This window comes from Molothrus ater, chromosome 8 (genome assembly GCF_012460135.2).
Source record: "Molothrus ater isolate BHLD 08-10-18 breed brown headed cowbird chromosome 8, BPBGC_Mater_1.1, whole genome shotgun sequence".
Lineage (NCBI taxonomy): Eukaryota > Metazoa > Chordata > Aves > Passeriformes > Icteridae > Molothrus > Molothrus ater.
In genome coordinates, this window is record NC_050485.2 from 21,689,253 (window position 1) to 21,702,023 (window position 12,771).

The window sequence follows — 12,771 nt, forward strand, 5'->3', positions numbered from 1 at the left end:
GGCAGACCTGACATGGGGAAATGCCATGCAGGCTCCAGCCTCCTGGTCCATGGGTGGGTCCCAGGCAGGGCAGGGGGCGACAGAGCTGAGCTCCTGCCTGCCATTCAGTACCCTGGGTGTGCTCTGGGTGTGTGGGGCTCCAGGCACTCACACCTGAATTACATCAGTGAGTGCATAGCACAGCTCTGGCTGTGTTTGGGAATGCAACTTAAAGCCTGTTTGTACTGCAAATGTGCAGATAGAAGTGAGGTGGGAAATACAAAGGAGTGCTTGAACAGCATCCCTCCGGCTGTGCAATGCAGCAGGGCCAAGATGCTGAATGAGGAGCAAGCAATGGCAGCAAGCTCTTCAGTCTCACTGCTCAGAAGAATGCTATGGACAGCAGATTTGGTTAAAAACCCCAAGCTGTGGTTTCTGTGCTGTGATCCTAACAAGAGGCATTCCTGGCTGCCACGGGGGCCTTTCCTGGTGGCTGGCCAGTGGGGCTGGGTGCAGGTCTCAGGGCTGCTCCTGGGCAATTGTTGCTGTGCTTGTGGGAATGCAGCAGCTGGTGCAGTGGGGAGGTCAGTGCCTTTGTCTTGCTGCGGGGAGTTTATCTCTGCGGATCTTGCCTGCTTTCCTGGGTCAGGCTTTACCTCCGCTGTTATCAGCAAATGCCGGAACTGCCCGCTCCAGAGCTGGGCTGCATAGGAACCTCTCGACCCCCTTGTGGGGGGAGGCAGCACTTTCACATCTCTCCCACGATAATGGACACCCAGCTGGCCAGCAATGGGATCAGATGTGCCATGCCCTGTGGTTGCTGTTCCTCCTTCACCACCTTGCCAGTGCCATTGCCGTGCACCCCTGTCCTGTGGGATGCAGGCAGCAGTGAAGGAGGAGGCAGCAGAGCTGGCAGGACCCTCCCTGGCCTCACCTCCCGCTGGGCTCTTCACCACAAACACAAGGGACAAATCCCCAGTGGCAGCACTGATTCCCCCTTCTCTGCTGGCCTGCCCTGTCCCAGTGCACCCTCCCTTTCTCAGCAGCTCCGTCCGGACCCCTCCAGCTGTCTCCACAAACCCAAACCATTAGCATTTCCTGTTCAAACATTTCCAATAAATAAATGGAGACATCATGCCACAAGCCTGCAAGTGACCCAGAGGCGTGTCCAAGGCCGGGATGGACACGACCACCCAGCGCCCGACCCCCTGGCTGGGCGCCAGCCCTGCCTTTGTTTGAATTCCCGGGTGAGTAAGCGCTTGGCTGACGCCAGCTGAAACGCTGCAAGAAATTATTTTTGATATTAAATAAATTGTTTTCAGTAAATCTGCTCCTACACCAAGGTCCAGAAGCTACCCGCAGCACTGGGCTCCCTGCAAGAGAGCTGGACTCCCTTTCCTTGGCCTTGTCCTGCCTGTGCTGGGGGACACACCCTGTCCAGAGGGGTCCAGCTGGGACCAGCTGTGCTGCAGTTGCCTCAGCCCCATGGGCACTGCTCCCACAGCTGCCTGGCAGCCTGGGTACACCATGGCAGAGCAGCTCCCTGCGACTCATCCAGTGTCTCCATCCCAACACTAGAGCCAGGCTCACTGGGGAGGGGGCAGAGGCTTGGCCAGGAGGTTTGCTGCCTTTGGGAATGGCAGCTATCTCCTCACGTCAGATGTCCCAAAACTCATTTCCTTGGCTGTGCAGAAGTCCATGCCTTAACATAGAAGTGCCTGTCCTTTCCCCCTCTGGTCTTCCACACCCTTAGGAAACCACCTTCAATGCACCAGGGTACCAGGTGTCAGTGCCTGAGCAGGTCACAGTGCATGGGTCAGTCCCCTGACATCTGCCAGCAGGTGCTGATGCAAAAGGAAAAATTAGGGGAAACTCCTGAGTGCCCATGGAATGAGTAGACACAGAATAGGCAAGCATGGCCATGAGTGGTCCATAAGCCAAGCTAGGATTCCTGGGACCCCAGAACTAATGTGCAAAATGGTTTTAGAGAAATAGCAAACCTCTGGCTGTGCCCAAGAAACTGCAGTGGCAGGAAAGGTTTGAGCCTGATTAGATGGGTGGATATACTCCTTTTTGGGGTGCACAGACTTTGTCCTTGCTGCCCTGTATTGTTCTCTGGCTTTGAGCTGGAAGCAAAGATGGACTTCGAGCAAACCAAGTTCTGTCATGGTGGCAATTAGGAAAACTAACAAAATACCAGGAACATAGCTTTCACTATTTTTTTTTAATATATCTTTTGCTGAAGCCAAAACTTCCTGTAGGAACATGATGTTTAAAGGAAAAATTTTCCTGTTGAAAGTTCCTGCAGCATTTGAAGGGATTGAAATATTCTTTGAAAGACAAGATGTAGATATTCTGCTCCAGGAGCATTCATTCAGTGGGATGTTATGCTCTGGCATTATAAAACTTCAGAAACTGAAATGCAGTGAACCCACATTTTAAATAAGTTGTTTTATGGAGAAACAATAACATCTTTTCTGATTTTGATTTCTTTCACTATAGAGCTCTTGCTTTGCTCAAGGGAATCTCCTGTTTCTCCCACCCACAGGCGAGAGGGGAGGTGGGATGACGTGTCAGGGGGCTGCCACAGGCACGGTGCCCAAGCAGACAGGCTCTGAGCACCCAGGTGTTGATCTGCAGCTCAGCAGAGCGGGATCCGATTATTTTTGTGCCAGGGTGTGCAGGCCCTGGCACTCCCTGTCTGTGTGTGCAGTGGGGCTGGCGGGGCAGGAGGGCAGGAGGTGGGTGCTGCAAGGCAGCGTGGCCGGGAGCCCAGGCTGGGGGGCACCTGCAGGGCAGTGCCAGACTCGTCCCGGCTGCTGCCCGGCCCTGGAGCTGCGGGCAGGGCCCATCCCGGCTGCTGTCCGGCCCTGGAGCTGCGAGCAGTGCCAGACTCGTCCCAGCTGCTGTCCGGCCCTGGAGCCACGGGCAGGGCCCGTCCCGGCTGCTGTCCGGCCCTGGAGCCGCGGGAGGCGCGGGCAGGGCCCGTCCCGCCCCTGACGGTGCCCCTCGGCAGGACCTACAGCCCCGGCTGCCACCAGGGCCCGATGCCATCAGCACTCGCAGGCGCTGACAGATGGACCCACGGACCCGGCAAGGGGCTGGCTGGGGCTGGAAACTCCTGATCCCTTTTTATCTGTCCCTCAGCCTGCTCTCTGCTCTCCTTGTCATGCTCTGTGTCTCGCCTGGTATCTCACGCTCCTGCTGGGGCTGCCCAGCCTCACAGCGCCCTGCGGCCAGGCACAGCCGCAGGCTCCCGCAGGCCAGGCACAGGGTGAGGTTCTGGACCACCCTCCCCTAGGACCTGCTGGGCTTGGTGCCTGCAAGCGCCACCAGCTCTGAGCGAGGGAAGGCACCACAGATGCCCCCATCCCGTGTCTGCATGCTGAGCATCAGCCACAGTGGCAAGCAGGTGCCTGGGACAGGGCTCCATGGCTGGAGTGCACTGCAGGTTGGAGTGGGAGGGAAGGATCAGGCCCAGCTCAGTGTGCTGTGAGGTCAAGGAGCCTTGCTGCTGTCTTCCTCAAATATACTGCCTGAGCCTGGGTCCAGTTGGGTACCAGCTCAAAACTAATCCTGAGCATTTCACTTGGCTCTCATGACATTCCCAATCCTTACTGCTCCATTGCAAACCCACCGTCCCAGCTGGGCAGGGTGGCAGTGGAAGGGTCAGGATCCACAGTTAATGTAGCTGCCCCTAAATGCACCGCCAGAGATCAGCTAATCTGATAATTACAGCAACAAAAGCCATTTAGACAAACCATGACCTGACCTCCAGAGCTTGGAATGAAAACATTTTACCCTCCTCTGTCTGGATCCTGCACAGAGAAAACATCTGTATTTGGAGGATGCTGGGAAAACAGCCCCCGCACGGCACCCGCTGGGGACAGCCTCAGCTCTGCTCCGTGCCACACACTGCTTGCACCCAGCCTCGGACTGGGATGGACAGGCTGCTAAACCCTTGCTGTGATGCCAAGATCGACAGTGTCCCAGCACTGGGCAGGGCACTCTGGAGAGGATGAGGCAGAGGCCAAAGGGGTGTGAGGGTGAATCTTGTGGGAGGGAGTGAATGAGATGGGGTCAGTGGAGCTCACCCTCATAAAAAGCACTTTTTTCCAAGACCACATGAGGCTTGCTGGTGTCGGGAGGCCATCACCTGGTCCCCAGTGGTGGCTGTATCCCCGCAGCAGGCTGAGCTCTGCAGGAGCCAGGCTGGCTGTGAGCCCCCCTGCCTCTGGCTCCCAGAGGAGCTGAGTGCGGGGGGCCCTGTCTGCATGCGGCATGGCCGTGTGTGCCCGGGGGCTTCTTCGCTCTCTGTAAGGTGTGCAAGCTTTCCCACTGAGTGGCAGGTCATTGCTGGCTGTCAGTCCAAGGCAGGAGATGAAGGGAGGGATGCCTCAGGGCTGGCTCCCATGTTCCTCCTGCTTTTACATACGTGTTGGTGGCACCCTTTGTGTAGGCTGAGGAGATGAAAGCTCAGGGCCAGAGGGATCTTGCTAACGCAAAGCCACCCAGCTCGGGGGCCCGACAGCCTGCTGCTTTGTCTCTTATTGTCTCATTCTTGCATCTCTTCCCAGCGGAGTCCCACTCCGTGCCGTCAAGGGCACGGGACGCCGGCTGAGCCAGAGGCACCAAGCACCCTGGCAGGTAACTCCTGCTGGGTCAGCGACCCCGGCCTCGCAGGCACAGGCAGCGGCACAGACGGTTCGCACCAGACTGGCAGCACTGAGCTCACACTGCCCAGGAGCTCCTGAGGAAGGGGAACAGAATGGTGCTGATTTGGGGAAACTGCATTTTTTCCTGCAACGAGCACTGCTCAGCCTGCTCTGGCAGTCCCAGGCAGCAGCTTGGTGCAGCCAGCTTGGCAGGCAGCACCCCTGTGCCTTTGTGACTTCCCTGTTCTGCACTGGGAAAGCACTTGGCCATGTCCCCAAGTATCCCAGTGCTCTTTGGAAAGTGGTAGGATTAGAAACCAGTAAGTGCAGTGAGAGCCTGATAGTCTGGGGACTCCCTAGCACTTCTGTCTGCTCCAGAAATAGGATCTGTCTGTTTTTCCCATTGCAGCATTCCACTTGTGCAGTGCTTTACTCTTTGAGCAGAAAACATGACTCACCCTGCAGTGGGCTACCCTCAGATCCCTCTGATGCCCTTGTTTCCAGCGGTTGCTTCCTTGCCCAGCATCTCTCATTTAGCAGAATCCACTGACCTTGAGAAACTCAAAAATTCTTCATCCAGTTGAGATTAGAGTTAAGATTAGGGCTAGAGTTAAGGGTAGGGTTAGATTTAAGGGTAGGGTTAGGGTTAGGGTCTGGATGCCCTGACAGCAGCTTGGCCAGGTCAGGTGTTTACAGAGGTTCACAGCTATTGCAGAGAGCAGCAGCAGACCCCAAGCTCTTTTGGGGTTTCCATGTAGCTTTTTCTCCAGGTGTGAATAAAATTTTATCTAAGTTGGACTAAAATTATCACCAGGGCCAAAGCTTTGGTCTATCACTGCTGTTTTGCTCCTCTGCCTTTCTCATTATTCTGTTTTCTCTGAAGGCAGAAGTGCTGGCACGCTACTGTGCCGACAGACAGCTCTGCCTCTTCCCCACTCTCATGCTAAGCAGAAAGTGCACTGGGCAGTTCTTCCAGGTGCTGCCTGGAGCCAGGGGAGGCGAGGGCTGTGCCCCTGGGCTCCGTCCTGGGCAGCCGGGCCGTGGAGCCACCTTGGGCATGGAAGGGGGCAAGGATCCAAACTGATTTTCAGAGGGATTTTGGCTGACTTAACAAAGGGAGTGTACAACGCCGGTTGTCTGCAAAAGCATTTAGGGACAGCATGGCCTTTCCCGTCCTGTACCCCCGTGTTTTATGTCAGGAAGGGAGGTGTGTGAGGTGTGTGTGTCACGCTGTCGGAGCTGTTATTCGAGACGTCCTTCCCGTCTCCCTCAAAACCTTTCCGAGACGTAGCAGGGTTGCGGGCAGATTCTCACAAACTTCAAAAGCTGCTCGAGATAGGCGGCAGGTTCCTAACGGAGGCGGCCACGCACCGGGAGGCACCGACCCCTCTCCCCGGGAAGGCTTGGGGCCAGCCTCGGGTGGGAGGTTCCAGCAGCCCCCGGCCGGGCCGGAGCCGTGGGTGCCGCTCCCCGCTGGGGTTGCGGGATGGGCGCCGGGATCAGCAGTGGGATGGGCGGGATGGCCAGAGGGATGGGCGGCGGCATCAGCAGCGGGATCAGCGGCGGGATGCGCGGACCGGCTCTGCCCTCTGTCGGTACCGCTCGGCACCGCCGCGCCCCCGACGGCGGCCGTGCCCAGGAGCCCCGGGGGTCCCGCGGGGCTGTAGGGCGGCCCGCAAGAGCCGCGGAGGGCTGGAGGCAGCGTGGGAAGCGCTGTGCCTGCGCGAAGGGCGGAGAGTTTGGCAGAGAGGCGCTGCGAGGAAGACCCCACGGATCAGTGCCACGTCCCGAGCTAAGCAGTGGTAGCGGAGACCCGCACCGGTAACCCTGGGATTTCCTCGGGGCTGGGAGGTTCTCGGGGGTAACCCCACAGTGCCTGACCTGCTGTGAATTAGGGAAGTGCCTTTGGAAACACCCACCGTCCTCACAGCGGTCCCCGTCCCGCACCCGAGTCACTGCAGCCCTGGGATCCCCCCGCCCGCCCGGACCCGTCACACTTGGCCACGGCGCCCCGACACCTTCCCGTGCCCCCCGAGCCTTGCACCCCGGCACCATCCTGGACCCAGGGCACAGCACCGCGGGGCTGCCTTCACCCCGCCTTTGCGCTCCAGGGTTGATCTGCAGCTCCGGGTGCCAATGGGGACTGTGCCGTGACCCCGAGCGCTGCACCCCCGAGCGCTGCCGCAGCGCAGCGCCGCCTCGGGCACGGCATCCCCCGCCGCACCCCGTGCTGCACGGGGCATCGCACTCCGGGACACTCCCCCCACCTCTGCAGCTGCAGGAGTCCCCCAGCGACGGGCGCCACATGCCGGTGACAGCTCTGCACGCCCGCCCGCAGCCGGGCCCGGCCCCAGGCAGAGCGGAGCGGCGGCCTGGGGGCACGGCCGGCCATGGGCGGTGCCTGCGTCCCCGCGTCACCGGGCGCGCTACCCGCCGCCATTGGCCGCCCGGGCGGGGCCCGTGGCACGCCGGGGCACCCGTTGGCGGGCGGCGGGGGCGGGGTCGGGCGCGGCGCGCGGATTGGTCGCGGCCAGCGGCGGCCCCGCCCCGCCGGTGAAGGTGAGCGTCTCCTCCAGCGCCGCGCGCCGCTCGTACCGAACCGGAGCGGACCGGTACGCAGTGACTGCGCCGCCATGGCCGCCTCCATCTTCGCCGCCGTCCCCCACTCCCCGCCTGTCGCCGTCTTCAAGCTCACGGCGGATTTCCGGGAGGACAGCGACTCGCGGAAGGTCAACCTCGGCGTGGGCGGTGAGTCCGTGGCCCCGTCCCGCTCGGCGGCGCCGTTCCCCGCGGCTCGGGCCGGTCGGTGCCCTTGCGGCGGCTTCCGCACCTGCTGCAGCGGCCGGGCGGCGGCGGCGGGCCCCGAGCCCCAAAGGTCACCGGGCCCCGGCCGGACGCGGGGGGGTGGGGGGGCAGCGCGGTCCAGCGGGCGTCAAGGTCGCGGGGCCGGCCGGGCCGCCGTCCTCGGTGTCCCGGGCAGGGCGCTCGGGGCGCCGGGCGGCGCAGCGTCCCCCCGGTGCAGTAAGGACGGCTCTCCCTTTCCCGCAGCCTACCGCACGGACGAGGGGCAGCCATGGGTCCTGCCGGTGGTAAAGAAGGTGGAGCAGATGATCGCGAACGACAACAGCTTGAACCATGAGTATCTGCCCATCCTGGGCCTGCCCGAGTTCCGGGCCAACGCCTCCCGGATCGCCCTGGGTGATGACAGCCCTGCCATCAAGGAGAAGCGGGTATGTGGCAGACACGGAGCACTGGGATCCCTGCGGTTGTCTCTACAGCAGACTGAGTAGAGGAGCACAAATGTGTAGAGGTCCTGCATTTTGGCAGGATTTGGGGGTTTCTCAGACATGGTCTTTCTTGACTATAGCTTACTTGATGAACTCATGCAGTTGAAACTGTTTGTGCAGGTAGTTGTGGTTTTGGGGAAAAGCCGAACGTGGCCTGTGATTGGAATCTGTGTTTTCCTTCATCTTTTAATAGCTTCCCCACAGGAAACCCAAGTCAGATAATACACCACCTTTCCTGAAATAAACTACTAGCTGAGAATCTGCTCTGTGCCAAAATGTAACAGGAATGGCTGGAGTCTATTTATAATGGTAGAAGTTGTCAGGATGGGCCTGAGCACTGAAGGAGGTTGAAGACCATGGGAAGGGGGTGGCATTCTGACTGAGCTGACCCCAGGGGACACGTTTGGGATCCTGTCTCACTCTTGCAATGCTCTGCTCTCTTTCCATGCACTGCTCCCGGTGCTGGGCCGGGTGGGCAGTGCTGGCAAGTGTCTCTGTTGCAGGTGGGGAGCGTTCAGTGTCTCGGTGGGACGGGCGCTCTGCGGATCGGTGCAGACTTCCTCAGGCGCTGGTACAATGGCAACAACAACACGGCCACCCCCGTCTACGTCTCCACTCCAACCTGGGGTGAGTGCTGCTCCCAGGGAGCCCTGTGGGTCAGTGAGTGAGGGAGGCACAGCCCTGCTCCTTGCAGGCGCCGGGGCAGTGAGTGAGCAGCCTTCTCGTGTGTGTAAGGGGAGGTGCTGGGGCTGGAGAAGGAAGCTTGCTGGAGATAGGGTGTGCTTTTCTGAGAAGATATTTCTTTCCTCAGAGAACCACAATTCTGTGTTTATGGATGCTGGCTTCAAAGATATTAGAACTTACCACTACTGGGATGCTGCCAAGAGGGGTCTGGATCTCCAGGGGCTGCTGAATGACATGGAAGTGAGTAAATCTGGCATGGGATGGGCTGAGCTTGGTGCTGTACTGTCAGCATCTGCAGCTGGCTAGACTCTGGTGTGCTGTGCTGGGAAGTGGATCACTGCAAAAGAGGCTGTTGTTGCCTAGAGCAGCTCCAGGCCTCTCCCTGTGCTGTGGGTGCCCAGTTCTGTCCATGTGAGTGTGTGACCAAGATGTGTTCTCTCCTCAGCAAGCCCCAGAGTTCTCCATTTTCATCCTCCATGCCTGTGCGCACAACCCAACAGGCACAGACCCTACTCCTGAGCAGTGGAAGCAGATTGCTGCTGTCATGAAGGTATGGGCTGCTGCTGGGGCTAAAGCGATGCTGAGGGGACAAGTAGCTCTCAAGCCAGCCCAGAGCATTTGCATCTGAAATGGGCTTTGAGGGAATGGCATGAGATGTAGCAGAAGCTGAAAGAGTCCCCCAAGGCAAGTGTTGAAGGGAGAGGTGGACAACGGAATGCTGGTTGTCTGTGCTCAGAGGAGAGATGCACTGCAGTTCTTGTTGTGCCTCCAAGTTCTTGTTTTCACACTGTATGGAATGGGCTGTAGTGAGATTTCTCCTGCTGGAAGGATTATCTGCAGGAAGGTGCTGGATAGTAGCACATAAAGTGGTGCACTTCTTATGTCCTCAAATGCAGTTTTCTCCTGCATTGACTTTTATTGAGCACTTTAGTCTTTCTATTCTTTCACCCCAGTAGAAAGAGAGTATTTCAGTCTGATATTGCTGGACCATGTTTCCTTTGAATTCCCACAGGAACTCAGTGGTCGTTTTTCCCTCCTACGGGTACTGTGGGGGGTAAAAGAGAGCTTGTGGGGAGGGGATTTCCCTCTAACACTGTTCCTCCTTGCAGCGCCGGAGCCTGTTTCCATTCTTCGACTCAGCGTACCAAGGGTTTGCCTCTGGCAGCCTGGACAAGGATGCCTGGGCTGTGCGATACTTTGTCTCCGAGGGCTTTGAGCTCTTCTGTGCACAGTCGTTTTCCAAGAACTTTGGGCTCTACAGTGAGTGTCTGGCAGTAAGCTGGCCCAGTAGCATCATACCCAGACAGATGGGGCTGGCATGCTGAGGGGTGGGGAATTCTCTGCTTTGCCACGACGTCTGGAACCAATGGCTCACATCTCTTGGCTTGTCCACAGATGAACGGGTGGGGAACCTGACCGTGGTGGGGAAGGATGCAGACAACGTGCAGCGTGTGCTGTCCCAGATAGAGAAGATTGTGCGCACCACTTGGTCCAACCCTCCCTCCCAGGGAGCGCGCATTGTGGCCACTACACTTGCTTCCCCGCAGCTCTTTGATGAGTGGTACGTGATGCCAGGGCTGGTGGGAGAGGGCAAGGGAGGGGAAGCTGTCTCCCTGAATGTCAGGCTTGGCCAGATGGCTTCAAACCAGATGGGTGCCCACCGTCATGCTGTGCTTCGTGCCTGCTGCAGGAAGGGGAACGTGAAGACAATGGCAGATCGGGTCTTGCTGATGCGCTCAGAGCTCCGCTCCCGACTGGAGGCCCTCGGGACCCCAGGCACCTGGAACCACATCACAGAGCAGATTGGCATGTTCAGCTTCACAGGCCTGAACCGTGAGTATCCAGTGGGCTGTTGAAGGGAGGATTGGGTGGGGGCAGTTTTGCTATGGGTGGACTGGGCTGAAGCAGTCCAAGCAGGAATCTCTTGGTCTCACTGGAGTTTTGGCATCCCTGCATCTGTGGCTGGGAAGGGATGAAGCATCACACAGTATTTTAGTGTCCAGTGCTTGAACTCTTCTGCTTGTTTTGAAACATTCAAGCATCTCTGACTAGTTCTTTGGGCTTTTCTGAGCTGTGGGTCACTGCTCTGACCTGATGTCCAATTGTTTCCCCAGCTAAGCAGGTGGAGTACATGGTCAAGGAAAAACACATCTACCTGATGGCTAGTGGGCGCATCAACATGTGTGGTCTAACTACCAAGAACCTGGACTATGTGGCCAAGTCCATCCATGAAGCTGTCACAAAAATCCAATGAAGCACATGAACAACCAAACTTACATGAAGTCACCAAAGCTATAGTGTGTAGTCCATGTCTTTCTCTGCTCATGGCTTGCCTTTTCCCACACCTCTTGGGGTTTAATAAAGATGGGAGCAGTAGCTCAATCAGGGATAATCGTCTTCTGACATTTTTTAAGTGATCCTTGCAATATGGTAAGCCAGTGCCCCAGGAGGTGGGTGCAGCATGAGCCACTTTGGCTCTTGTTTCACAACAGCAGCCTGGTCTCCAGGCCCTTAGAGCTGCATCTTTAGCACATCCAAATCAACTCCACATAACTGATCATTTTGATCATGGCAGAGTCCGGTGCCAGTGCAATGCACTGTGTGATAACAGCACAGAGGTTGGGATCTCACATGGCTTGTGAACTAATGTCACTCAGTAGTATTTTGGGGAGGGGTAAAGCTGTTGTTAGCTTCTTCTCTCCACCCGTCCCACCCCTTCCTAATTTCTGAGCCTTATACGAGCAAATATTTGTAATTGTGATAATTGCTTCTTTGTGTTGCTGACATGAAATTAAACCTTTGTCTCTGAATGCTACCTCTGCCTTGTGTGGTGTCATGTCTTCAAACCACACAAACCTCTCCCAGGCTGAGGTTAAAGCCTCAACACCCTTGTTTGTCCACTTACTCAGTTTGTTTTAAGGCAGTCCCATTCTCTCTCAGGGTATGTTCATCTCTGATGATCACAGCCTCTACTAAAGGGGGAGTCTTACTGGGAGGGTGTTGTTGAGAGCTCCCTGTGACTACATGAAGCCAACCAGTTCCTCCTGTGCTCATCTTGTTTTCTTTCTGCCCCACTGCCCCGTACCGCTCAGCTCATCCTGCCTGTCTGTCTGTCTGTGGTTGCTTTCTGGATGATCAAGTGTTTCCATTTGGCCATCCCTTCCTGGCCCAGGGCTCCTGGGCTGCCCCTCAGGTGTCAAAAAGCAGATCTCTTCTGTTCATCCTTTTCAGCAGGCTCCTAGTGAACCCCCATCTACTCAACTTCAGCGGGGTCTGCCAGCAACAGCCTGTGTTTCTGGCACTGAAAAAGAGCTGGGACCATCTGCTTCTGCTCTCTGCAGTCACTGCAGATCTATTTGTGAGCTGACAGAGCGGCCTCCTGACAGGATCGTGTGAAGAAAGGGATCAGCTCCTTTCCTTGTGTCAGGTAGCAGTAGCTGCTGTTATCCTGATGGATTTGCTTGTGCTGCAGCTTAGACAGAAAAGGCAAAAATAGTGCCTTATTGCCTTGTTGTGTTTGCACAGAGTGCATAGGGTCACTTGTTTGTTCTTAATCAGTATTCATATCATATAAGAGTGAGACAGAGGCAGCTTTTCCTCCTCTCTGCAGGTGAGGATCTTTTTTTCCTCTTGGTGTCCATTCACAACAGGGATGGTGAGGAAGTGGTTAAAAGATGACTTCTCGGGGTCATCTCAGGAGGAGTTAATTGTTTTATTTATATTTGCTTACACTTCTGCCCTTACAGACCTCCTGGTGTGAAGGCTGGCCCACCCCATGTGATCTATATTGGTGTTTTTCTAGTCTTACCAACCTTGTTTTTCCTAGCAAGTGACCTAAATTTTTCCTTTTCTGTGGTGTAAGCTCATTACCAATTATCCCATTTACCATGGCAACAGAGAACAGATTATTCCTTTCCTCTGTACAACAGCTTTTTTTGTATTTGAAAACTTCCTTTCTCCCCTTCACATCCTTCACCAGTAAAGATTAAGTGACTCTATTTCCTTCAGCCTATGGGGTAGGTTGTTTTCCAGCCCTTGCTTTCCTCTGTCCACTTTTCAATTGCTGTGTGTTTCCTCAGAAGGGCAGTGCCCAGACAGGGCTGCAGTTATTCCAGCTGAAGTTTTATCAGCATGGGTGGACTATGAGATTTCTGTCGTTATCTGTC

The 12,771-nt window shown here is 56.6% G+C and overlaps 1 protein-coding gene across 1 annotated transcript; it reads left to right on the forward strand.

Moving 5' to 3' along the window:
• The first annotated feature begins 7,181 nt into the window (after positions 1-7,181).
• Positions 7,182-11,420, forward strand: GOT1 (glutamic-oxaloacetic transaminase 1). The gene is made up of 9 exons (XM_036385915.2): positions 7,182-7,382; positions 7,683-7,864; positions 8,425-8,548; positions 8,733-8,845; positions 9,051-9,155; positions 9,715-9,865; positions 10,001-10,166; positions 10,296-10,438; positions 10,720-11,420. Exons 1-9 carry the CDS (start codon positions 7,268-7,270, stop codon positions 10,857-10,859), a joined length of 1,239 nt encoding a protein of 412 aa, XP_036241808.1. The 5' UTR covers positions 7,182-7,267; the 3' UTR covers positions 10,860-11,420.
• Positions 11,421-12,771: the final 1,351 nt, after the last annotated feature.